The sequence below is a fragment of the Euprymna scolopes genome, chromosome 15 (assembly GCF_053919585.1).
Source record: "Euprymna scolopes isolate OS-2025 chromosome 15, ASM5391958v1, whole genome shotgun sequence".
NCBI classification, from domain to species: Eukaryota; Metazoa; Mollusca; class Cephalopoda; order Sepiida; family Sepiolidae; genus Euprymna; species Euprymna scolopes.
In genome coordinates, this window is record NC_136496.1 from 35,737,454 (window position 1) to 35,765,412 (window position 27,959).

Here is a 27,959-nt window from a genome sequence, read left to right on the forward strand (position 1 = left end):
ATTTAACTGATAAACTCTTAAACTACTGGCCACATAACACAGAAATTAGTAGGAAATAGTAATCAAACACCAAGGTTCGTTCATAATGAGTAAAATCTTTGTTTGGATGGATGAATAACACATGCAGAAATACATCTGCAAGTTAAAATGCAAAATGTGCATTTCAACTTGCCGACATTCCTGTTAGTTTTGCACATGCGCAAATTCATTCATAGCTTGAAGTGGTTTAATTTTTAATCTTTTTTAGCTATCTGTCGCTAGCTCAAAATGGCTGGAGCATTAAATGTTTTGGTCTCAGTTCTAGCTGATGGCACCAAAATCATTTTTGTTTTTAACTTTGGAAATCGGTACTATATATTAGGTACAATATGATATTCAATAGAGAATTGGCTCTGTAATAATAAATATGAAATCTGCATGAATTAAAATATATTTAAACATATTTTAGACTGGCCAAGACCTGGGCATCCACCGTCTCTCCCTCTCCCCAGTAGTTGGTAAATAAAATAATGATACCCAAACAGCTTATGTCCAACAAAATCGATGTTTTGTTCTAACTGGCCACTCAATTATGGAAATTTTTCATTTGTATTAAGAAAAAGAAAAAAATGAATTTCATCAGTTACATTATCCATCCATATATTTTTTTCAATGACAGACTTTTTCAGGTATTCACCATTTATTTTCATTGGATAATCATCCTTGCTGATTATTATAATCATTGCATTTATTTTTAATGAAAAATGCAAAATGGCATAGTAACAGAGTGAACATTTTTATTTTATAAAATAAAACATTTCTTTTCATAATATAAATCATAATATACAAATGTAAGCTTTTACAAAATAAACTTTATTTCGTGGATTTTTTATTTTGCTTTTAAAGATAAGTTTAAACAATGCCGAATTAACAAATACACCACACATTTTTTGGGAGAAAAAAAAAAAAACAACAGAAGTCTTTTTTTTTATTTTTATTCAATTTAAACTGGATGTATTTTCCAGATATTAAAGGAAATATTTAAACAGTTTTTCTCTTTTTAAATTATTTAATTTTTTCTTTTATTACAAAATAATATGAATCTGTTAGTTCAGTGAACTCCTCAGTGTCACTTCCGTTGTTATTATGTATTCTTATCGATAATACCGTTATTTATTTTTCTTTTGTTTGAGTTTTTAGTCCAAGAGTATCAGAATTTTAATAATCAAGAGCTGAATTAGGCAAGTTGATTTTCTTTTTCACTAGTTCTTCCATATAGTAAGAAATTACATTAAAATCCCAGAAAATACTTATTACTTCTCTATCTATCTATCTATCTATCTATATATAGCAAATTTATTGCTGTGAGTCCAGAATGAATTTACATATTGTTTCATAGCAGTCCATCTATGAATTCTGACGAAGCTGGTCGGATCTCTCCTCATCTTTAGAAGATATCTTCCTAGCGGAAACAATATGTAAATTCATTCTGGACTCACAGCAATAAATTTCCTATATAATGCTCTGACTACACATTGAGCACTCTAGTCCTGTTTTTTTTTTCATCACTGATGAAATAAATATATATATATATATATATATATATATATATATATATATATATATATATATATATAATATATATATATATATATTCTTAGAATGTGAGAGAATATATAATTATTTCCATGTCACGGCTCACAAGAGCCAAGAAAACCAACAAAGCGTAGGTCCAAGACTCGAGTTTTGCTCTCATTTGGTCCAATTCCAAACTGTGTCTTACTGATGAGCCCAAATGAGGGCGAAACGCGAGTCTTGGATTTCCAGTTTGTTGGTTTGTGAGCTGCAAGGTTGTCTGGCTGTGGAAATAATTATATATATATATGGGGGGGGGGGGTATTTAATGTACTTAATAATTTTATCAAAAGTTGATCACAATCTGACTACTGGTAAATTAAAAAAAAATTTAAATAATACCGAACTTAGTTTGGGATGTTTTAATGAGCTAGAAACACATATTGTTAAGGATTAGGCTATCTCTTATTCATGCCAATATTTGAAAATAGTCCAACGCGATGAGTGGCATAATTTGATCATTAAGATTATTAAGATTACTATTTTCATTTTAGTTTTTATTTTCATAACATTTCAACCAATGTAGCATCTAGCATTCTCCAGGTGTATACTTTTGAACTTGGAAATCTTAGCGTTCAACTATAGGTTCCCAAGTTTGACAAGATACACGTGAAGAAGGTTGAACGTTGCATAAGTCAAAATGTTGTGAAGATAACAACCAAGTCGTCGAAATAACATAAATTTAAAAAAAGATCAACTACCTTCATATTGTGCTTCGGAATTTAAGTGGGTGAGTATTTGTATTGATTGGATTATTCAAACTACTGTTCTCATCTTGGATGTTATTCTCACAACGTTTCGGCCAATGTAACCTTTGACCTTATTCAGGTGTGTCAAGAATTTGTGTTTCAAACCTGGAAATCTGTACAGAATTTGAGGCAGAACCCTTTATATAACCTACCTAAAGAATGTCCGAGGTTATGTTGATCGAAACATTGTGAGCATGACAACAGTAATTTGAATGATCAAAGTATTAATACACGTTTCATATTGTTTACATGATTTGGGCGGATATCCACATTGTATTTGTAGACGGTTCTCAATCGGTATTCCATGTTTTTTCTGTTATGTTTTGGATTTGTGGAAGGTTGCCAACAAGAATAAAAGACATTGACAGAAAGCTGAAGCGTGCAACCGCCAAAATGAGTTATGCGTACTAATAACCACAATCCGGATAGTCGTCAGAAACCCCATAAATAATACCTTGTTAAATATTTTCCATTCAGTTTTTCAGGTTAAACACTTAAATGCTAATGCTCTTGAACCATGTTTGTTATCAAATGATGGTTTTAATATTTTCGTTGTTCTTAGAGAAAGGAAATCAGTGTTGTTGCTGCGCTGATTAGAGTTGGAATCCTGAGCTATTGAATGATTTTGGGTTGGCTGATTGGTGTGAGTACTCTGAATAAGCATCATTGGGGTCCGGTACGGTCATCATGGTAGGACGAATGAGAGTCGCATGTGAGCGCACTGTATCAGTCATGTAGGTTGGGTACACCTCGGCTATTGAATAAAAGAAAAAAAATATATTAGATATATTGAATATTGGTTGGTTTGAATTAAAAAAAAATTTTTATGATCTTGATTTGCAGAATATGTTTATGATAATAAAGATCAATGTGCGTGTACATCAGGAACATTTTTTTTTGTTCTTGTGTTTAAGGGAGGTGGTGTTTGATCAACACTGCTAGGGGAGCTATGATTTCATATCCTGTTTTGTTTTTGAATCGCCGAAACAGTGTTTCATGTAAAACAACTGATGATCCCTTAAATTAACATCAGGATTATTGTAAGTTCAAGAAAGTGAATTGATTCAACAATTGCTGGAAATTAAATGACCTACAAAACAATTTTCCTACAAAGGAATAAAAAAAAAAAATATTTCATATAGTTTTAAAGGTTTAAAAACTTCTAAGACTAATATATATAAGCAATGCATATAGTATTAATTTTAAAAAATCTTAATATTCTTTCTTTCCTTGGGAATAATGATAAAGGTTTGGTAAAACACTTTCTCTTTCTTTCTATCTATCTATCTATATATATATATATATATATATATATATATATATATATATATATATATATATATATATATATAGCACAATCACGCTGACACATTTTCGCCAGAAGTTAAGTAACGGATGAACCAGGTGGGGGACTATTTGGGAAGGCTAGGCGCTGTATATACCGCGCTAAGATGTAGAAATTTTCAGGTTGATATCTGAGAGCACATTTAATTTACTAGGAGGTATGTATCCCCAGTCTTCGTTAAGACATGTATCAAGAGGAAAGAACAACTCTGATGTAAAATCTGAGGTTTATTGTATGCTCTGTCTTGTGACAGCCATGGCACCGACAAAGATTAGCAATTGTACCAAAAAGTGTGATTGGTTCTGCACAATGCCTTCACCACTTATAAACAAATCATCTGTTGATTTCCAAACAACTTAGTTGTGATGGAACTCATACGTTGAAGGTGTCCATCATTTAGTGTGTGTGTGTGTGTGTGTGTGTGTGTGTGTAAGTTTGGAGATTTTTACTAGTACAGAAGTTGCATGTTCTGCTTAACATGCAATAATTTTAAAACTTACCCTACAGTGACTTCTGGGCTTAATTGTATCATCGATAATATTTTGTTTTATTTTAATACTAGCTTCTTGCTCTATATAAGTTTTGAAGAATCTGTCTCTGACATGGATCTCAAAATTTACTAGATTCATATCATTCTCCTTTAATCCCACATCACTAAGGCGACCTCTGTTTTAAAATTTAAAGATCAGCTAATATTCACACACTCTCATCTGCAAGTTAAAACTAATTAAGCACCAATATATTCAAGATTTTATTCTTGGTGTCTAGATTCATCTTCTGTTATAGCACCCATCATGTTAAAGGCTTCTTTAGAGAAAACCCTTTTTTTTATATTTTCTACCTAACTTTTTTCTTTTCTTTTTTTTTGGGGGGGGGGCTTCAGACAAGGCATGAAACCAATTAATATCAGGAGCTACAAAAAAAAAATACTACTATAAGTTCAAAAACTAGCCAAAGTTAAGTGTTAGGTGAATAGATTCCAATCCTAAAACAACAATTTTTCCCTCTTTGTCAAAAGCATTGCCCAAGGAATGTGAGGACTAAAGGAGAAAATAAGAAAAGTGAGTTAGAAAATAAAAAAAGTTTCTCTTACCTTTTGTGATTTTTCCAGTGTAATAATAATTGTCTGGTTTTGTACGTTTGCTGGCCAGGATGAAAGCCAAAATTGCCAAGAGGGCAGCATCCACAATGCCAAGAATGGCAAGGATGTATGCCCAGCGCAGACCACAATCTCCGAGTTTGAATTTGTCCGTATTTGGTCCACACAGAGCTTGTACATTAGCATCATTCCATCCACTCGGATAAACCACACAAGCCAAAAACATCAAGACAGCTTTAAAAAATAAAAATAAAATTTGAGATGAGGATTTTTATTTTGGATTATTTTTATTATTTCAACTACTGTTCTCATCTTGGGTCTGCAAAAACCTGTGGCCTAAGACATAAAGTATTTGATAAAATTTAGTTGTAATTCACACTCTTCTGGAAGTTGAAATTTCAATCCTCACTGTGGGCAATAATAAGAATACAATGCGATTTTCTCTTGTGACTAATACTATAGAAAGCACTACAATTTTTTAACGCAAAGAAGGTGAAGCTCTCTTTAGCCTTGGTAGACACTCACATAGAGATAGTGTCTCAATATCACAAAACTGAATACGCCTCAACAAGGACATCCGATCTATAAAATTTTCACCTTGAATGACTTTCAAAGAAAATGTTACATTCCTGTCTCTGTAGTAACAACAACCATAATATTTAATAGAAATGGGTTTGAAAGTTATTTCAGAATTGAGAAAGAAAAAAAAAAAATACCTCACTTACCCGAAATGATCTCCATGATTCCACAAAGAACGAAAATGATGACCTTCTTGAAGCAAAAGAAAAGGAGCAGCGCTGCCACACAGATCAACATGAGTAGGGCCGAAATTCCAACAAACAACGTGACAGCTTGGAAAGCGCTGTTTGAAATGGTATTGAATTCCGAAAAGGAACCAACGCAGACATATTTGGCAGAGGTTGTTGAAGGAAAGCAGTGAGAGTAGATGCCGAAATGGCCAAATCCAGCGCTGCTTTCGGTGTCACCGATCCATTGTGGCTGGACGAACACGACAATGTTCAAGATGCACCAAATGATGGTCAGGATTCCCCACAGAACGGCAACAGCTCGGTATTCACGCATGTATTTGAAGTAATACACTTTAGTCGTCTCTTCCGTGTATTTCGTGTCCATCTTGGAAGTCTGACTATTTTCTTGCTTTTATACTTGAACCTAATCAGTAACAATATAAAAATGGGAGAACAATGAGATATGATTGTTATCAATCGGATATTATATTATAAATCGGATGTTATGTTTCAGAATTTTTGAGATGAGGATTGATAATTTGTATTTTATTCTTGGATTATTTGGACTACTGTTCTTATTTTGGATGTCATAAAGAGTTTTGTTTAAAGTTATGTACAGATTGTTTTTTTTTTTACAAAAATATTCAGTGCTTATGAAGGCACAAAAGTTACTTGCGTATGAGGGTTAATGAGTGTCCGCAGGTTGGGGAAGACAACAGTGCTGTAATGATGGGTAGTGGCGGAAATTGGGTAGAATTTAATTATTTAAAAGGATGGCTGAACAAGAACTTGTTTACATTAGAATTGAAAATTACTATGCTGTAGTTAGCTTGAAAGCAGCCCCACAATAGGTCGACAGTTCTGAGAAAGAAACTTTGTTCATGGAATTCTCAAAAACGGTACCTTTTTTTATTTATTTTATCTTTTTTTTTTACATAGGCATAACCACTTAACTATGCTCAATCACTTTACGTTTTTTTTATCTTAAAGACATCTATGTATTGCTCAGTATTTTCTATTTATCATTGTATATACTTATAAACAGTATAAAAACAGCAAGTGAGTAGTTTAAAAAAAAAATTTATATTTAAAACGTTATTACTGTAAGCTTATTTGAAAAATGCAAACTTTTTCATTCATTATTAATTGTTATTTGCCATTTATTATAATCAAAAAGTCACTATCAAACTGATTATGAGTAAGTTTTTTTCTTTTTTTTTCTCTCTCTCTCTCTCTATCTATATATATATATATATATATATATATATATATATATATACACACTATCATGGTACCCGACATTGCCCAGTCATAAAATACACTTAACTATGATATTTTGATTCATGCATTATTATATTGATGATTTAAAATGTTAAAATAAATAAACTATTAAATTATTATAGTGATGATTTAAATAAATAAACTATTAAATTATTATAGTGATGATTCAAATAAATAAAGTATTAAATTATTATAGTGATGATTTAAAATGATAAATAAACTATTAAAATTATTATAGTGATGATTTAAAATGTTAAAATAAATAAACTGACTCGTGTGCCACCACCGAGAATCAAAACGAAAACGGTTTAGCTTACAATTTATTTTTTCTTCTGCCATTAATGACTAACGATAATGACTGCCATTAATGAGCTATGAAGATTGGCTGGAAGGCTAAAAATTAAAACATGAACCAATATCTACTACGTTATACATGCATATTCATAATGTCCTCGTTTGACCTTCACCTGGCAAATTTCTTCTTTTTTTTTTTCTTTTTTTTTTTTAATTTTCACACTTTTTTACCAATTTTCCCGGCCTAAAATCCAAATATAAAGTTTCGCATGGGTTCAAATAACTTATGTATGAAGTTTCATGTCTGTAGACCCAAAACTGTAGGAGGAGTTTGATAGGCAACATTTTTTAAACAAAAATACGTATGCATACATAAATATATATGGAAAGAGCTTTGTGCTTACTATAAACTTTTTATGCAAATATTACGCAGGTATAACTCATGTAGAATATCTGCATGAATATAATAACATGTAATAGTTAGCTAAAGAAAACGGAAAAAAACTAATAAGGAATTAATTAAAATCAATGTTTAAAAAGAATATGCAAATTAGTTAGCTCTTTTGCTAGTGAATGCAATTCCACGACTCATACATAACAAAGTTGTATTTTCTTTTTAAATAAATAGAAAAAAAAGGGTTTTTAATATGAATATCAATACACAAAAAAAAAAAAAAATTTATAGGAGTATAGATAGATATAAAAGTAAGAATGTATGTGCGTGTGAGGACACTTCTCAACCTATATACTCAACAAATTTTTGATCTACAGACTTGAAATTTGATATATCATGTATTCAGACATGTGGAAAACTTTTTAATCAGTTTTTATCCTCAAAAAAAAAAAGGGGGTTGCTAAGGGGTAAAAATTGAAAAATTTGGTACGTTGGGGTCATCAGAGTTTTATCTGTTTGTCAACTGTTTCACGAATGAATCGTTCACAGCTTACGTTAAGAATAAGTAGGTTTGAAAACGCTGTTTAAAGTTCGTGTCCAGCTGGCCTAATGATTATCATGCTTGACTCACTATTTTTAGGTTTTGGTTTAAATCTCAACTTGAGTACTTTTTGTTTTTTTACTTACGATAAGTGAACTGTTTAGAAAAAAAAAAAACGTAATAATCGCATGCACATCTCAGTTTCTTTTTTTCTTTTTTTTTTACTTCACTTTTTTTTAAAGGAATTTAACATTATCTTTAATATCTATAGTATTTCTGTTTATAATAAATAAGAATTTTGCATTAATTAAAATATAATATGCGTATTTTATAACTAGGTAACGCCGGATAGCCTGCTAATATACTAATGAGCTAGTCTGAAAAAAAAAAAAAAAACATTTTTTTTTTTAATTTTCTAAAAAATCATTTGCGCTTTATAAACCTTAATTTGAGAAGCATTTTAAAAAAAGTCATTCAGTCATTTTTATTTAAAATTGCGTGTTTTTGTTCTTTTTTTTTTTCTCCCCTCCAACGAACCATAGTTGTTAGAATTCAAAATGTGCTTATGAAACTGAAAGAGCATCAGATCCATGGTGGGAAGAATGTTTTGTTCTATGTGATATGTTTATGAAACAGAGTCAAGTAGTTTCTCATTAATTCGGCTCCATACAGATTTGATTTTTTTTTTTTTTTTGACAAAGGAGTCACCACTAATCAAGGCCCAGAGGCCACTCGAGGATAAGTAAGCAATGGGGAAAATGCTGTAGTAATCATTATTGGAAATTGAGTAAATTAGATTACTTAAGGGAATGGCTCATCAAGAACTTATTCATGTTGGACTTGAAGACAACCATATTGTTGTTAGTTGGAAAGTAAGAAAACTGAATAGTTTCACAAGTGTGCAGTTCTAAGAGGGAAGCTTTGGTCATGGAATCTACGTTTAAGTTTAGGCACAGATAAAGAGTGGTAGAAATTATTGATAGTGATTTATAATGTTTCTGAATTTTTGAGATGAGGATTGATAATGAATATTATTTGGATCGTTCCAACTACTGATCTCATCTTGGTGGATATTCTTTGTCAAGATACACTTAAAGGAGGTTAGAGGTTGCATCATCCGAAACATTGTGAGAATAGCATCTAAGATGAAAACAGCAGTCTGGACAGTCTAAATAATACATATTATCAATCCTCATTTAAAAAATTCATAAATGTTATATCAAATCAGCATGGACCTGAATTAATCCCAAAATAAGAAACGACTTGATTCTCTTTTTGTTTCATAAACATAACAAATAGTTTGAATTCTAATAACTGTGGATCTTTAGAGAAAAAAAAAAAAAAAAGAACAGAAACATCCTTTCTGCCATCTATCAATAGAAATCATTATCAAGACACACTTTAAGAAGGTCAGAGGTTACATCAGCTGAAACATTGTGAGAATAACACTCTAGATAAAAACAGTAGTCCGAATAATCTAAATAAGTTTTAAAATTATTGACTATTAGGCTTTATTCTGCTTTGGAAATTCTCATCTGAACTAAAAAATAAATAAATAAAATGTTATTGTTGTTACATACTATTTACTTTGATTTTTGTTTCACTCATTGAACTCTTCATCCCCAGTCCATTTCTACTCCATCTCTATAATATTCTGTTTGTTCCTTAATAATATTCTGTTTGTTCCTTAATTCATGCATAACGCTTTGAAAAAGGCCAAATACAATTTTTGAAGGCCAAACTGCTTCAAAAAGGCTATTTGATAACTATGAACAAGAATATGAGAGCGACTCTTTGATATAGCCTCGTTTCTTCGAGCCAAGATCACAGTGTAGTATCTGTTCTGATGCTACACTTCACCTTTTCTTTCCTCAGTCAATGGAAGAGAGATCCTTCATTACTGAGACAATTTTTATTTTTGTTCCTATCCAGAGTGCCGCTTTTTGGGGATCCCGATTTTCCCCACATTAAAAACTGACCTTGTGTCTAACTCTGCCCTTGTGGAGAGACGAGTAAATAGGATCATTATAATAATATCTAAATAGTAAATAGGATCATTATAATAATATCTAATCATTGTTGTAATGGTGCGAGAAAGGAACTCATAGTAATTTTAATGTGCAGTGGTTCTTCACTGAAGAAAGAAATCAGAAAAACGCTAGGTAAAAAAGGGAGATTATCTGGTAAGAGGTGCTGGACTAAAGGAGTAAAATGTCTCTTACAAAGTGATTTTATTATTTGTATTGAACTATGTAGCACAATATTACTTTCTGGGTATTTATTAGTACTTATTAATTTATCTCAGTTGGATCAGTTATCTATGTAAAATTCAATGGACACTATTTTCATGGAAATATTAAACTCATATTTGCTGTGTGTTATTGGGGCTTTTTTTTCTGTCCGATCCAGAAAAATATCAGCTTTATGAAAACATTTGTTGATTAAATATATTTCTCATTCCATGGAATTTCCATAAGGTTTTGCTAGTCTCAATTTTTTCTGAGAAAATGTTTACATTTTTGGATAATAATGCAATGGAATAATGTCATTAAAAAATCGGTTTTGCAGTAAAATTGATCATGAAATATTAAAAGTTAAAGCTTATACATACTTTTGAATTTCTTTAACACTGAAATAGAGGTTGTAAGAAATAAGGTACTTTTTAAGTGTCTTTGCAAGCCGACCTTGTCACCTATACTACACTGACCTCAAAGGAGGAGGTAATGGCGAGGGCTATGACAACAGAATATTGAGTTTTGACTCTCGAGTATGTATCCAACACAGTTAACTGAGAACCACATCACTCTATATAAAAGCATATGATATCAACAGATACACGCTCGAGAGTCAAAACAATGAAAAGAATATGCTGTTGTCCTAGCCCTAGTAATAACTGAAGGAATAGTGTCATGACAAAGACCTCCTCACCTCCACAAAAAGGGAGTTTATGTTATGACAGCAGAACAGATAGTACACTATGTCCCCTCCCTTTAAAAAACAAAATAACCCTGGAAAGATGGTATCATGAGAACAAACCTATTATGCCCCCCCCCAAACAGAGGAAGTAATTCCTGTGCATGTATGGTATCATGGCAAAATAACAGAAATTACTACACAACCCTCACCCTAAAAGTTCAATTCATGAGAGGATAGTTTTATATCAACAGAACAGTTGCCACTTGGAAAAATCACTCGCAACATAAAGCTCTAAAATATTCTCCAAATTTCAGTTTTGGGTTTTATAGGGAATTTTTATCGGGCAATGCTGACGACACTACACTCTATAACAGACACAACAGGAAAACAAATGAACACATATCTAAAGAAATGGCAGAAACACTAGAGGATGACCTCCAATCTGTAGTGGAATGGGGGACATAAATGGATGGTCACATTCAATGCTGCCAAGACTAAACTCGTTTCCTTCAATAATTACAAGAAACCTTCTCCACCACCAATAGCAATGGCCAATGACTCTTTATCTGAAAGTACATCTTTTAAACTCCTTGGCCTAACGCTCACAGGAAACATGAGTTGGAACAATTATATTGAGAGTATCGCCAGGACCGCTGCAAAGAAGGTAGGTTCTCACTACCGTGCTAGAAAGATACTAACGCCCGAAAGTATCCTATACCTCTATAAGGCCACCATTCGCCCATGTATGAAGTATTGTTGTCATATTTGGGCTGGTGCATCTGCTACTAGTCTCTCGCTTCTAGACAAGGTTCAAAAGAGAGCCAATCTGATAGGCCCTGAACTGTCATCTAAACTTCAGCCTCTGTCTCATCGATTAAATGTTGCATCCCTCTGCCTGTTCTACAAGTACTTTAACGGTGAATGCTCTGACGAACTCCAAGCACTTGTGCCCCCTCGACGTAAATACTCCTGACAAACCCAATAGGGAGCTAAATCCCACCCCTTCACAATAGAGATCCCTAGATGTAAGAGAGCTTTCTACTCCAGTAGTTTCTTCCCCAGAACAGCTAGACTTTGGAATTCCCTTCCGGATCCCTGCTTCCCCAACTGTACTGACATGCAGAAGTTCAAGTGCAACGTGAACCGACATCTTGCTGCCCAACTCCCTACACAGTACCCCTGATGCCTATGTCCCTGATAGTTGGCCCCCTACAACAAAGTGGCAATGTGCCTTGTTTTGGAGTGAAAATGTACTTAAAAAAAAAAATATATATATATATAATATAGTCACAATCTCCCATTATAAAATTCAAATATATTAGATACTAATTAAGATTGTTAAATTCCAATTTCTTAAGTTAAGTGATGGTTTGTTTTGCATATATACAGAGAACCTCAGGATACGGCATTAAAAATTAGTAACAAAATACAGTACAATATATAATACACATGTATATAATCAAATAACATTATAAATAACACTAAGGCAGGGCAAATACTGTAACCACGGGCTGGAAAAACATTATATTCCACATCGTAACCTGAAAAAAACGTATTCTAGGACCACCGTATCCTGGGGTTCTACTGTGTATCATAGTAGCTTTGGTTATAATATTAAAAACTTATTTTATTCTTGTTTGTTTGATTTTTTTTTGGGGGGGGGGTTCTATAAATCTGAAAAATTCCTCATGCCTATAGTTTTATTTCAAGAATCAATTTTCCCTTCCTATTCGAGGCACCAGCAACCAAATGTGGTAATGAAACTTTAACAGTAACTGATAATTAAAATATTAAAAAATTAATTTTATGATAAAACAAACTGAGTATAAAAATGTTTTTTTGCGATTTTCCAGTTCAAAATAAACTAAGGATTGTAGTTATTTATTTTAAAATTTTGATAGTTATTGTTTCATATGAAAATAATGATACTTTATTGCTGTTAGCGAGAGAAAATTAGATATATATAAAAGAAGATAATCTCTAGCAATGTTTTAATTATATAGAGAAGATGAAGAAAGGGGCACTATTTATTTTAAATTTAAGACTTTGCTGCAGCCCAGTGTTCCATGAATACTGTGAGCTTGGGAATTCAGAGATGTGGAATCAGTGATTAACAGTGTTAAGTTTTAAGACTTTGTGTTGAACAAAGATGGTGGTGTAGTTCAGATCAGTAACCAAGATGGCGGCGTAGTTCAGATCAGTAACCAAGATGGCGGCGAAGAATTAAACGCGGTCCGTGACGTAGCAAACAGCGAACTGATTGGATCCAAAATTCGACAATTTTTATAATAATTTCACGACGTCTTCATTGGTTGTTTAGCACAGCTGTTGGTTATAAAAATGATTGGCGAATCCATTCGTCTCATACCCCCATTACAAGTCAAAAATCTTTTACAAACAGGAAAAATCATAGTCATTCTAACTGTCCACACAATGAAATTTGTTGTGAAGCTGCAAAAAATGATGCAGCAAGAATTAGCAAAGGCAATGTGGATCTGGGCACAACTTCTACTAATCCCAACAGCTGGACTCTCAACTTGTCGGATTTCAACTTCATAGACTCTTATGTGTGAGGCCTAGTTAAAGAAGACACTAATTGTTCCGGTGATTGCACCAAGGACCAGCTAATTACCAGACTAAAACTGGTTTTCAGACCCTGTTAAAGGACACCATGAAGGCCACATTCCCACTGAGATGGTCATTGAGTGTGTTTCCAGTGATGACCACATTATACCACCTCATATCTTTGAAAGCAAACTCAGACTCAATCCAGACAACTCTATTGTCATCAAGCACTGGGTGGAGAGTGACTGCAGGAAATGCACATGCATGTGTCAGCAAGACTCATCTCCGAAAATCTAGAAGTTGTTATCTGAGAACGTCCACAGCTTCATCAGTCTCAGTGTCTGGCTTTCTAACTTGCCTGATTGTTACCCTATGAATTATTATGGTGGGGATGTATTTGAGAAGAATACAGACTACTGCCTGCAACACGAAAGACAAGCTGATTGCTAGGATCAAACTCTTGTTCAGGTGTCTCTCAAAAAGGTACTACATAGGTAACATGCTGGAGGTCATGGTGGCGGCTTCTTTAAGTGAGGTGGATTCAACAAAATATCCTCCAAGAAATGCACTTTGAATCTTGAGAATGTGTCAATTATTGGCCAATATATGACTTTTTTTTCAAAGAAATATTAAATTTATACTAAACACCATACATATACACACACAAACATCTTGAATTGTATTAAGCACTTCATCCAAACTATGAAGATTGAAATACTCATCTATCATGTACTTAAGGTTATTGTGCTTATGATGTGCTGGTGTCGAATGTAATTTGAACAAACATCAATTCAAAACGATGTTTGATTCTTACCAGCCATTTAATGCAACAAAGGTAACTTCCATGTCAATTACAGTGAAATAAAACATTTTTTTTTTTTTTTTTAGGGAGTCTAATTTGATTGCAAAGCAATTAATTACACATGAAATTGTTGGATAACATTTAAATACTAAACCTTTGACTAACTTTTAATGTACTTCCTGTAAAGGATTGTTAGAACCTTATTCGATTGAATAATTTTTATCCACTTTTAGCTGAACTTTAATATACCTCTATAAAAAGTGGAGTATGTGTATTTATATATTTGTGTGTATAGGATTTATTTCTAAACTAATTAACTAATAATTATGAATAATAGAACATAGCTGCTAGGTGTACAAGTTCAAATGTGGGTTACATTTAGTTTTAAGCAAGTTGGGGAGGGGGCTTTGTAAAAATGCAGACACCTTCAATTTTTGTGAAATTTTAACAAAGTGTATTGGACATCAGTTAATAAATATTTCCCAAATTTCAATTTCTTTGGAATATTTTAAAGGAAATTTTTGGATACATAAAATCCCCCCCCCCTTAAAAGAACTTTAAATATTTCAAATTTGCATTTCATTTGATCTATAGACACCAAGTAAGCAAGATTTTTTAGATTTAAATTTCTTAAGATTTCTTACATATTAGACATTTTCTAGAATCAAAATCATGTAATGAATATCTTGATGTTAATTTTCATAAAATTGGTGCAAAACTGTTCTGTTTAGGGAATTAATTTTGGACTGCATGTTCTCTTTATTAAATTATAAAAATATGTAAACATTTCATCAGAAAATTAATCTTTACAAATAATTTATGAAAACAAAATTCTAATTTTCAAAAATTTATTTTTCCAATTCTATCAGTTACTATTGTGTAGCAAAAATTTGATTTTCATTGTTTATGTTCATATTTCCATTATAAAAAAAACATTTCACGATAAATGCCACGTTAGCATATTCAGAATTAATGACTGCTTCTTACTAAATTTCATTTAGCATAAATAATCTTTTATTGGAGAAGTAGTAGGGGTACCCGGCGTTGCCCGGGTGTGGAGAAGTTTTATGGTAAAGGTATTGATCAACAGAGCCTAAAAAAATGTTTCAAACAAAAAAAAACCCTAAAAAAATGTAAATAGCATCAAGTCCCCATGCGAGCATTAAAAAAAAAAAAAAAAAAAAAAAAAACGTAGTAAGCAAGCAGACAGGCTCAAACCTGTAACACTAAGAGGAAAAGGAAATGAAAAAAGCGAACGGGCTAGTCACCACACCCACCGTGACATACGTCGTTGCCGCTGCCGTTCAAATTAAGATTAGTCATTGATGACTTTGGAAAAATGTGACCCCCTCCTTGTAAAAAGTGACCCCCTTGACAGTGAAAGAATTAATGTAATGTGTATATAGGCATCTTCATTCGCCATCAGCTTTTCAATTCGACCAGGAATCGCATCAACTGAAATCACAAGAAACTCTTGCAGAATTGTAGTCATTACTTCACATATGTCCTCTTCAAGTTCTTTTAAATTTCTTGGTTTGATTGAGTAAACTTGCACTTTCAGCCAACCCCAGAAAAAAAGTTCCAGGTCATTAAGTTAGGACTTCTGGCTAGGCATTCATGTGAACCATGATGATCTATCTATCTTCCAGGGAATTGGTCACTCCACCATTCACAATAGCAAGGCGTGGAAGAGTTCCTTCTTGCATAAAAATTAAATCTTTAATATTGTCCAAAGCACTAATAATTGGCCAAATTTCATCTCTCAACATAGTGAGGTACCTTGAATCATTGAGTACTTGAATTTTGAATAAAAATCCACATATTATAATTTCTTCTCGTATTCATTAATTGTATAGATTATATTTCAAAAATAAATTGTATGGATTTTAAAATGGGGAGTTAAGTTTCAATCACCCTATATATATATATATATATATATATATATATATATGACAAAAATCTATATTCCAAATTTCAAGGTGTTTTCATGATATACAAAAATATTACTACTATTCATGAAAAGAGTTCATCAATGTATAAAAATTCAGTAGTCAGGCTGAAAAGTTAAAATCCATTTAGTCTTTACTTTATCTATGCATGTTTTTCACTCAAATTCAAACGGAAACCTAAATCTATTTTGCTTAATATAAGACTAGCCTGGTTGGCCAGATGTTTGGAGATGTGTGTTGAGCAAAAAAAAAAAAAAAAAAAAAGTGGTAGTAGGCAGGCAAGCTCGAACACGTACCACGAAGGAAGGAAAGAATGTGAAAAAAAAAAAAAAAAAAAAAACGTGATGTTTTGCCTTTCCATCCATCGCCAAACCAGAAGTGGCGAAGCTTTAAATTAAGGCTAGTCAATCAAAAAGAGGCGATGACTTTCGAAAATATCGGCAAAAAAAGCGACCCCCTCCCCCTCCTTGTAGAAAAGTGCCCAGTTGAGAGTGAAGGAATTAATGTTTTTGGTCAATTTTTCGATATCTGTCGTCCAAAGGGTCGAGCTTCAAAAGGATAGTGATCTTGTGAAAATCCGTCGCCTCTGTCAAAAGTTTTAGGCAGACGTACATACATACATACATTTAGACAGATAAGTGAGATTTATATTATAGACTAGCGGAGGGTACCCGGCGTTGCCCGGGTGTTTGGAGGTGTGTGTGGTTTTTGGGTAAATCAAAACTCCGGTTGGGTTAAAATAAAAAAAAAAAGTTTTGGTAGGTGAGTATGAGGATCGAACCCAAACCCTTGAGGCGAAGTTGGAAATTAAAGTGTGAAAAAAAAAAGTGTGCGACTTTAACCATTGACCCACCGCGAGATACTAACGGAAACACGTTTGAATTTATTTAATTAATTAGATTTGGCAGGTGCACGTTTTAATGACTTAATGAGGTCAACTTTGACTGCGGGATAGTATTTCATTTACTGCAGAAAGCTTTTATTTTTGTTTCCCCAAGATGTTGGGGGGGGGACCATCTCCCCTTGTCCAATTTGAATAAAAATTGTTTGATATAAGGAAAATATTTCCACATTGATCAAAGCTGATTGCTTTCGGACATTTCCGCCGATAGACGGAAAATACCGGCAGAATTAGTGTCGCTTTTATTATAGGAAAAAGCCTAATCCACATGCGGCGAGCGACAAATGTTGAATATTTATCTTCCTGAAGTCGAGCAAATTAAATAGACAGGCGAGCTCTGTTGCTAACTCGGAGATATTATGATTTATATGTTATATAAAAAGTTTTAAGTTGCGAGCCGACCGACTGCTTCTCTGAAAAAAGCCTTTCTTGGACATATACAAAAAGGGAACATACATACATACACACATTTTCGCTTTTATATATATAGAAGTTTAGTGGATGACGTCATCGTTTTATGATGTCATTCCTTTATTACATTATCAAGTGTGCACAAGAACAAACAAGACAACAAGGAAGATACATAAAGTATTAGCAGAGTAGAGATTAATTTTTATTGTAACTTAATATGTTGTCTTCATAAATAGTAAACAGTATTTTCACTGTCATTTCGAGTTCCCCATGATGACAGCATGTTTACCTTCCAACTATTCTTTTGTTCTTAAATTCCTGTCATTTTCACATATATCTTCAACCCTTTTTAACCGTTATTCTTAATTTCTGCTTACCCACTTCGTGCCCTTTTTTATCCCTACACCGAGCGCCATCACTTGCCCTTATTCTATCCTTCTTAACTACTCTAATTTGAGGTCATGAAAAGCAGGTGACTAATGTAATATGGAAACAATCAGGAATAATTCTGTTCATGATTTCGTATCTCTTTGCCTGGGAAGAAGATCCCTTTGGGTACAATGGTCAGGACAGTCGCCCAGTATGGGGACTGCTTGGGCAGAAAGAAACTGCAACCTACTATCTGTACAACTGCAAAAATATTTGTGGTAATGCATCAAACACTTTTGAGAAAACAGCATGTGGTGAGCAACAGTAAATTAACAAATGCCTCAAGGGAGAGAGAGGTGGAGAGTCATAATCGTTTAAGAGAGAGGTGGAGGGTCATAATCGTTTAAGAGAGAGGTGGAGAGTCATAATCGTTTAAGAGAGAGATGGAAAGTCATAATCGTTTAAGAGAGAGGTGGAGAGTCATAATCGTTTAAGAGAGAGATGGAAAGTCATAATCGTTTAAGAGAGAGATGGAGAGTCATAATCGTTTAAGAGAGAGGTGGAGAGTCATAATCGTTTAAGAGAGAGATGGAGAGTCATAATCGTTTAAGAGAGAGGTGGAGAGTCATAATCGTTTAAGAGAGAGATGGAGAGTCATAATAGTTTAAGAGAGAGATGGGGAGTCATAATCGTTTAAGAGAGAGGTGGAGAGTCATAATCGTTTAAGAGAGGTGGAGAGTCATAATCGTTTAAGAGAGAGGTGGAGAGTCATAATCGTTTAAGAGAGAGGTGGAGAGTCATAATCGTTTAAGAGAGAGATGGAGAGTCATAATCGTTTAAGAGAGAGATGGAAAGTCATAATCGTTTAAGAGAGAGGTGGAGAGTCATAATCGTTTAAGAGAGAGATGGAAAGTCATAATCGTTTAAGAGAGAGATGGAGAGTCATAATCGTTTAAGAGAGAGGTGGAGAGTCATAATCGTTTAAGAGAGAGATGGAAAGTCATAACTGTTTAAGAGAGAGGTGGAGAGTCATAATCGTTTAAGAGAGAGATGGAGAGTCATAATAGTTTAAGAGAGAGATGGGGAGTCATAATCGTTTAAGAGAGAGGTGGAGAGTCATAATCGTTTAAGAGAGAGGTGGAGAGTCATAATAGTTTAAGAGAGAGATGGAGAGTCATAATAGTTTAAGAGAGAGATGGAGAGTCATAATAGTTTAAGAGAGAGATGGAGAGTCATAATCGTTTAAGAGAGAGATGGAGAGTCATAATAGTTTAAGAGAGAGATGGAGAGTCATAATCATCAATGCCTGAAGACCCTATTTGAATGAATGAACAACTCTAAACATGAACTTCAGTTTACACAGCAATTTTCCTAACAAACTGATTACAAACCGACCGCTACTGGAACAATGGCCGCCTTGTCACCAGGGCATGCCTTGTTTGAGAGGACATGACTTATGATCTACACAAGACTGTCCGAACAAATCGATGACAGGCAAGATTATTCACGTTAGGTGCAGAGCGGACAAGGGAGAGACACGTGACAGTATGAGTACATAAGGACTGACATAACAATTTTCTAACGAATAATTAAACATTTTCTGAAAGTTTTTTTTTTATTTTTTATCTAGTTTTCAAGGTTAAAAAACGTTCAAGACTTTATATAGTGGATGACATCGTCGTTTTATAATGTCTTTCCTTTGTTACTTCATCAAGTGTGCACGGAGACAAACAAGATTCTCTTATACTTTGATCCTCGCCATTTTCCAAAAAGACATCTCAATCACGTCATCTTCAACTCTATTTAACCGTCTTTTTTAATTCCTACTCCCCTTCTGACATCTCTTCTTCATCCCTATCCTAATACTGATCGCCACCACTTACCCATCTTTTATTCTTAACTTCAGTTTGCACAACAATTTCCCCAACAAACTGATTACAAACCAACCGCTACTGGAACAAAAGCTGCCTTGTCACCGGGGTATGCCTTGTTTGAGAGGACATAACTTACAATTCACACAAGATGGTCTGAACACATCGATGACTGGCAAGATTATTGGCATAGTGTGTGAGGGAGACTGTGGAGAGACATGCATCAGTGTGAGGAGTGGATGAGAACTGACAGAGGCCAGTTAACGTTGTTTCTTTATCCAAAAAGGAAACAAGATTTGGTGTTTAACGCAAAAAAAAAAAACAATTTTATCTGAAGAACATGGTGCGACAATGGAAAAGAGGAAAACCAGCAAATTTTCCAGAATTTTTGTTATTTTCACTCGAATTTAGCAATGGCAGGTTCTCGTTTCCATGGAAACATAAATAATTGTTATCATTATCAGAAATTGAAAAGAAGAAAAGTATTAACAAAGAAGAAAAGAAGAGATGGTAAAATGGGGCCAAAGAAAATGAGAGAAGAATGTGATAAAGTAGAGGAAGGAGATGAAAAGAAGCAGTAGATAAAGATGACGAAGAAGATCAATGAGATGGATGAGAAACTGAAGGAGGAGGAGACGAATATAACAAAGTAATTGATAAAGAAGAAACAGATGCAGAAAATGAGGAAGAATAAAAGACTAAAAAGAAGTTGAAGAGGAAGATTCAGAAAGAATGAAAAAAAATATTGGAGAAGGTGAAAGGAAAACCATGAATGATAGGAATATTGGAGAAGGAGAAGATTATGATTTTTCAAAATCACACACTTTTTTTTTTTTCCTGAAGTTGGAAGTCACCACTTATCAAGGTCTGACTGGTAATGAAAATCCGATTATCATAAGTATGTTGTTCAGTCAGTTAAGAGAATGATAAAAAAGATGTAACATTTTTTATGCACTTTTAATTTTAAATAATAGCATCTAAAAAAAGATTCAAGAACTGACATTGATGAGGACATCTAATTGAAAGTGCGGATTCCATTTAACAGTGATATCACAACACGCGTTCAGATAACTATGCTTTTTATATATATATATATATATATATATATATATATATATATATATATAGGGAGAGAGAGAGAGAATAAATGACAAAAAGTTATATTACAAAATTCATGATGTTGACCATCTTATAATATATTCCTTTAATTCAGTTGACTTATACAAGTCAACTGAATTGTCATTTATTCTATATATTGCTCCGTAATTACATTGAGCTTCTTAAATAAGGATTGATATATATTATAAGAAAATATATTTCTACAAATATATATATATATATATATATATGATGTGATGATTCCAATATTTCTCCTGATTCCAATACGATTACCAATTCCAATTCTTTTTAATTTCTAAATATATAGTTGTTGGTTTTTGTTTTTTGTTGTTGTATTTTTGTTTGGTTGTTTGTTTTTGTTGTCTTTTTAGGTGGGAGCTCTGCAAAACTCGTGATATGTGCATTTATTTTCACAAACGTTGGGGGTCATCTATAAATTTTAGTTTTACTGGTAGTTTCATCAATAATTATTTATCATTTTATCATTAATACAAGCCATGGAAAATTAAGTTTTTTTTTTTTCGTTTTTTTTTTTTAATTGTTTTTGGCATTGGAAAATATTTTTCCAATTTCAATACCCCTAAAAATTTCAATTTTTCAGATTCCCAATTCCGATTAAATTTCCCAACATTAATATATATATATATAATGAAATGACTTAAAATTTATGAATGGTTACCATTCATATACCAATAAATTTTAAGTCATTTCATTATATATTCATTATATATATATATAGAGAGAGAGATTATGATGTTAAAATCATAAGATCACTCTCGGCCTTCTTGAATGACATTTACTAAATTTCTTGCTGTGGTTAATGCTTGCTAATGGTGTTAAAAATGGCTTTGTGGCCAGGTTTGAGTCTCCTGACCGGTGGTAATCATGACTCCCTACACTGATGATTCCTGAAAGAATGAAACACATTAGGTTAATGCTGTCTCTTTTCATGCATATACTCTTTAGAAAAATAAGAAATTCTTTGAAAAAGTGCTCAAAATTCTCCATAAAAATCTTTTGATATTATTCCTCTTTCGTTTAAGTTGCTAAGTCATGAACACTTAAACCTCATATTATTGATCCCAAAACTATTGTTTGTTTTTTGATTTTTTAATTTTATTATTCCTAATAATCATAATAATTTCAAGTTATCAAATGATTAAATAACAAATCTTTGTTATTGATTGACTATAAGATTAGTAAATGTTACTTTTTTTTTCAACTACAATAAATACAAATTCTTTTGAACGTAATGTAAAGGCTCCTTCAGTCTTGACAGACTATGAGTGTGCAGACGCGTTAAATTTTTTGTGACATGACGTGTGCAATCTCCAACCACGCATCTTCTTAGTCGACACTGTTAAATACCAGTGGCAAGTGGAGCATGTATGCGTGTATGTGTGTATGTATATATATATATATATATATATATATATATATATATATATATATATACATAAAACTGAAAATGTCTATGTGTCTGTCTTTCTATGTACATTTCCCTACCAAATAACTTTGTCAATTTTCAGCCTACAGACTTGAGATTTGGAGAAATCTTTTTAATCGGTTTCAGCCAGAAATTTGGCTGGTAAGGGGTTAAAGTTAAACAATTTGACCTTTAGAAACTCTACCAAATTCCTCCACCAATTTTGGATTTAAACACTTGAAATTTTAGATATTGATGACTTGGATATGGATCTAACTTTATAATTTGACTTGAGCCTGAAACAGTAAAAGCTAAGGGGTTATAATTTGAGTCAAAGTTTTTTTTTTAAATTGACCTCTGCGGTTTCTACCAAATTACTCAAGCAATTTTTGGTCTAAACATTTGAAATTTTACATATAGTGTATTCAGACATAGGGCAAGCTTTTTAATCATTTTTTTTTCTGAAAATTTGGCTTCCAAGGGGTCAAAGTTCAAAAGATTGGAACTTTGAAGTCTCTAGCAAACTATTAAGCTAATTTTAGGTCTAAACATTTGAAATTTTACATAAAGGATAATCAGACATGCAGCAAGCTTTTTAATCAGTTTTTAGGCAAAAATTTGTCTTTCAAGAAGTCAAAGTTGACAGTATTGACGTTTGCAGACTCTACTAAACTCCTCTGCCAATTTTTGCTCTGAACATTTGAAATTTTAAATGTAGATTACTTAGACATGGGTCAAACATTTTAATTTGATTTGAGCCCAAGACAATAAATGTCAAAATTGGGGTCAAATTTTTTTTTTTTTAATTTAACCTCTGCGGTCTCTACCAAATTACTTAGCCAATTTTTAGTCTCAACATTTGAAATTTTACATAAAGTGTATTCAGACATAGGGCAAGCTTTTTACTCAATTTTTGGTCGGACATTTGGCTCCCAAGGGGTCAAAGTTTAAAAGATTTGACCTTTGCCTTTGAAGTCTCTAGCAAACTATTCAGTCAATTTTGGGTCTAAACATTTGAAATTTTATATAAAACGTATTTAGACATGCAGCAAGCTTTTTAATCAGTTTTTGGGCGAAAATTTGGCTTTCAAGAGGTCAAAGTTGAAAGAGTTGACCTTTGCAGACTCTACCAAACTCCTCCACCAATTTTGGGTCTAAACACTTGAAATTTTAGATGTAGGTTACCTTGACATGAGTCAAGCTTTTAAATAAATATATACATATGCACATAAAGTTATGAACAGTAAATAGGGCCCGAGCGAAGCCGGGCTGAACTGTATATATATATATGTATGTATATATATATATATATATATATATATATATATATATATATATATATATATGCATGCATGCACACACACGTTCTGCATACAGCACTTAGAATTCCCAAATGGTCACCCATTTGTTACTAACCAGGTTGAACATTGCTTAACTTTGGTGATCTGACGAGAACTGGTGCGTCAGTGCGATTATACCGTGTGTGTGTGTGTGTGTGTGTGTAATATATATATATATATATATATATATATATATATATATATATATATATATATATACGCACACATTATTATAATGCTCTCAAGTTAGCAAGGCATGGATCCTAAAACTTTTGTTCACACAATTAATTTTTAGTTTAGTAACCATTTTTTTTTACAATAAATACAGCATGTCTTAAATTAACCATCTATTTTGGCATAAAAATTACTAGCATCAAAATAGATGGTTAGTTTTTTAATGTTAGTGTTAAGACACCCGATACTAATTATTAGACTTAACCCTATTTTTCTACATAATTAATGTTACAATAAGTATTTTTTTTTTTACTTTTTTTGTATTTCTTGAAATACAAATTATTTTTTTGTTAAAGTTAATAAGACATAGATTTTAAAACTCTTGTCCATATATTTTGTTTTAGTTTAGTAACAATTTTTATTAGTCAATACTACTTATTATAACTTGCTAAGGTATGAACCCTAAAACTTTTTTCTATATAATGAACCAACTGTGCTTGGGCCCTATTTACTGTTCATAACTTTATATATATATATATATATATATATATATATATATATATATATATATATTAAAAAGTTTGACTCATGTCAAGGTAACCTACATCTAAAATTTCTAGTGTTTAGACCCAAAATTGGTGGAGAAGTTTGGTAGGGTCTGCAAAGGTCAACTCTTTCAACTTTGACCTCTTGAAAGCCAAATTTTCACCTAAAAACTAATTAAGAAGCTTGCTGCATATCTAAATACCCTTTATGTAAAATTTCAAATGTTTAGACCCAAAATTAGCTGAATAGTTTGCTAGAGACCACAAAGGTCAAATCTTTTGAACTTTGACCCCTTGGCAGCCAAATTTTCGGCCAAAAAACGATCAAAAAGCTTGCCCTATGTCTGAATACACTATATGTAAAATTTCAAATGTTTAGACCAAAAATTGGCTGAGAGGTCAAATTTTTAAAAAACTTTAACCCCAATTTTGACCCCTTAACATTTATTGTTTTGGGCTCAAATCAAATTAAAAAGTTTGATCCATGTCCAAGGAATCTACATCTAAAATTTCAAGTGTTTAAACCCAAAATTGACGGAGGAGTTTGGTAGAGTTTTCAAAGGTCAGATCGTTGAACTTTGACCCTTTGACAGCCAAATATCTGGTCGAAACTGATTAAAAAAAAAAGATTTTCCCAAATCTCAATACTCCTTATGTCAAATCTCGAATCTGTAGATTGAAAATTGACAGAGTAATTTGGTAGGGAAATGTACACACATACAGACAATTTCATTTTTATAAATATACTAGCATGGGTGCCCGGCGTTGCCCGGGTGTTTGGATGTGTATGTTGACCAAAAATAAAAAAAAGGTCAATTTTTTTTTAATTTGACTTCTATTATGACCCCTTAACATTTATTGTCCTGTGATCAAATCAAGTTATTAAGTTAGATCCATGTCCAAGGAACCTATGTCTAAAATTTACAGTGTTTAGACCCAAAATTGTTGGAGTTTGGTAGAGTTCTCAAAGGTCAAATCGTTGAACTTTGACCCCTTAACAGCCAATCACATAGATTTCCCCAAATCTTAGTACCCTGTATATCAAATTTCGAGTCTGTAGACTAAAAATTGACAGAGTTATTGCATAGGGAAATGTACACACACACACACACACATTCACTTTTATAGATATATAGATAGATTTAACAATAAATAATATAAGTTTTTCAAGTTGACAAGATATAAACCTTAACACTTCTCCACTAGATTTTTTACGAGGTTATAACCATTATTTCTGGTAAATATTATGTAATTCTTTCATCTTACTTAGATACGTTTTTTAATAGAATTTATTTTCTTTTAGTTAATTTCATATTTTCCTGCAATTAATTTTAATTATTATAATATTTTCAGGTTACGAAAATATGAACCTAAAATTTTTTTCTGTACAATAGATTATATTTTTTAGGTTATAATTTATTTTTTAGTTTAATGAAAAAGCTAGAAATAAATTATAACCAAAAAAATAAAAAAATAAAAAAAAAATCGATAAATACTAATAATGGTTAATATTCATTCCAATTATGAAATCCTGAACCCTACAATTCTTGTTTATATAATTGAGTAATTTTTTAGTATTCATAATTTATTATAATTCTTTCAAGTTGCTAAAATATTAACCTAAAACTTTGTGGAATTAATTATTTTCTAGGTTATTATAATGTATTTTCTATTTTTATTTACTTCAATAAATACATGTCTATATATTAATACTGTAGTATATTTAATGTACGTATGGGTGTCACAATTTCCAGATTATAAATTATTCAATCGGGAGATCCTATTTATTAAAAAGAAGAATAAAAAGTGATAACATACTACAAGCAGTAAATTAGTATATAGATACACAAATTTAATGTTTGTAGTATGTTATCACCTTCTATCTTCCTTTTTAATAAATAGGATCTCCCAATCACCGAAGATGCAATGTAAAAACAAAAAAAATTAAAATAAAAAAAATGATGTCAATTTGAGCCATACATGAAACTAAAATATATCTTCCTGGTCTTCTGGCTAGGATCCAGGGGTAGTATTTGTTCTGTCTAAACATGGTATAATGGTATTGTGGGGGTTTCCATTCGCACTTGGCATTCATACAATGGGAATAGGCCATGGGCTCCTATAAGGATACTGGAAATAAACTGTAATAACCAGATATATTCTGACACTACATTAACCAGATTACTTAGATAAATACGTTTACAGTTTTAACAAAATGGCCACAATAATATACCAGGGCCTCTATCACACTGAACGTCCACAGAATGCCCAGCAACATTACATATTACATATAAAAGATGCCGCTGTGGAATTTCCACAGGTCACGCTAGTAATTATTAATATTTGTCCAAGTTATGAAGGCGTAACCCTACAATTCTTGCCCATTATCAACGATTTTTATTTTTACTACAAGTTATGAATCCTTAAACTTTTTTCTGTAGAATTAATTTTACATAATTCTTAAAAGTTACAGAAGTATGAACCCTAAAACTTGTCCACATAGAAAATACTTTTGGTTTATAATCATTATTTGCAATAAATAGTAAATTATAATGCTTTCATGTTACCTGGGATAGACTTGCTTTTTTCTTTTTTTTCTTTTTTTTTTTTTTTTTTTTCCCCCTAGAATTGATTAATTTTTTTACTTAGTCCCATCTTTTTTTCCTGCAATTATTATTATAATTCTTTCAAATTTATGAAAATATGAACCCAAATCTTTTCTCCATGTTATTATTTTTTTAGATTATAATTTATTTTATTTTCCTATCTTTGCTTCAGTAAATGTTAACAATTATTAATATCCGTTCAAGTTACAAAGGCATGAACCTGACAGTTCTTGTTTATATAACTGAGTAATTTTAAAAAGTTAGTATTGATTAATAATAATAACATAAATTATGTTGTAAGTTACCTTGTTGCTTTTGTTTATAAATTCCTCTTCGAAAAAGAAAGTCCTTTCCGTCACTTTTTTTTTCTTTTTTTTTTTAATCCCTTGTAGTTATTCCTACTTTCCAAAAAGCACAAAAAGCAAGGAATGTTTTGGGGAAGACCATTTGATGAAAAAAAAAAATGGTTGCTTAGGCAATGCTTTAAACTTTCTTTTCTTTTTTTTCTTTTCTTTCAATATCAATTGTTTTTTGTTTCTTTTTAATATGTTTAGGGTGAGGCAGGTTAAAAAAAAAAAAATTCTATCTACCTGTTCGAATTGGATAAAGTCCTTACGCCTTCGGAATTTACAAACTCCTCCTTCTCTACTCCAACTCTAACAATAAAGCCCAATCTGTGATCTTTCTTTCTTTCTCTGTATAAATTTAGCCGTTTCGTCAACATCTTCTTTGTAATTTCTTTTTCCATTGATCACTTTGTGGGTTGACAAACCTGATGTTCAAGTTCTACTCTTGTGCACAGAGTAAAACACCTTCCTTACCCAGGGTGGCCATACTTGTGGAGGCATAAAAACTACCCAGGCAGGTTTGGCAGGTATCTTAACAAATCTTAGGTTATA

The 27,959-nt window shown here is 32.2% G+C and overlaps 2 protein-coding genes across 7 annotated transcripts in view; one reads left to right on the forward strand and one right to left on the reverse strand.

Moving 5' to 3' along the window:
* The window catches only part of LOC145293776 (origin recognition complex subunit 5-like), a 131,148-nt gene that overhangs the window by 26,207 nt on the left and 76,982 nt on the right, over nt 1–27,959 (forward strand). Inside the window, exon 1 of one of the 5 annotated variants that reach the window (XM_080140294.1) lies at nt 25,670–25,691. The exons of the other annotated variants lie outside the window; for them this stretch is intronic. The gene's annotated coding sequence lies outside the window, so the exon portion shown is untranslated. Of the gene's footprint in view, nt 1–25,669; nt 25,692–27,959 lie in introns of those variants that run through there. 5 annotated transcript variants of the gene reach the window in all.
* Nucleotides 832–27,799, reverse strand: LOC145293777 (LHFPL tetraspan subfamily member 3 protein-like). Of its 2 annotated transcripts, none has more exons than XM_080140300.1 (4): nt 27,651–27,799; nt 5,533–5,980; nt 4,802–5,041; nt 832–3,117 (listed from the first exon to the last, which is right to left on the reverse strand). In XM_080140300.1, exons 2-4 carry the CDS (start codon nt 5,939–5,941, stop codon nt 2,957–2,959), a joined length of 810 nt encoding a protein of 269 aa, XP_079996426.1. In that variant the 5' UTR covers nt 5,942–5,980; nt 27,651–27,799; the 3' UTR covers nt 832–2,956. The 2 variants fall into 2 exon arrangements, with proteins under 2 accessions (XP_079996426.1, XP_079996425.1); XM_080140299.1 differs by having other exon boundaries at nt 27,366–27,751.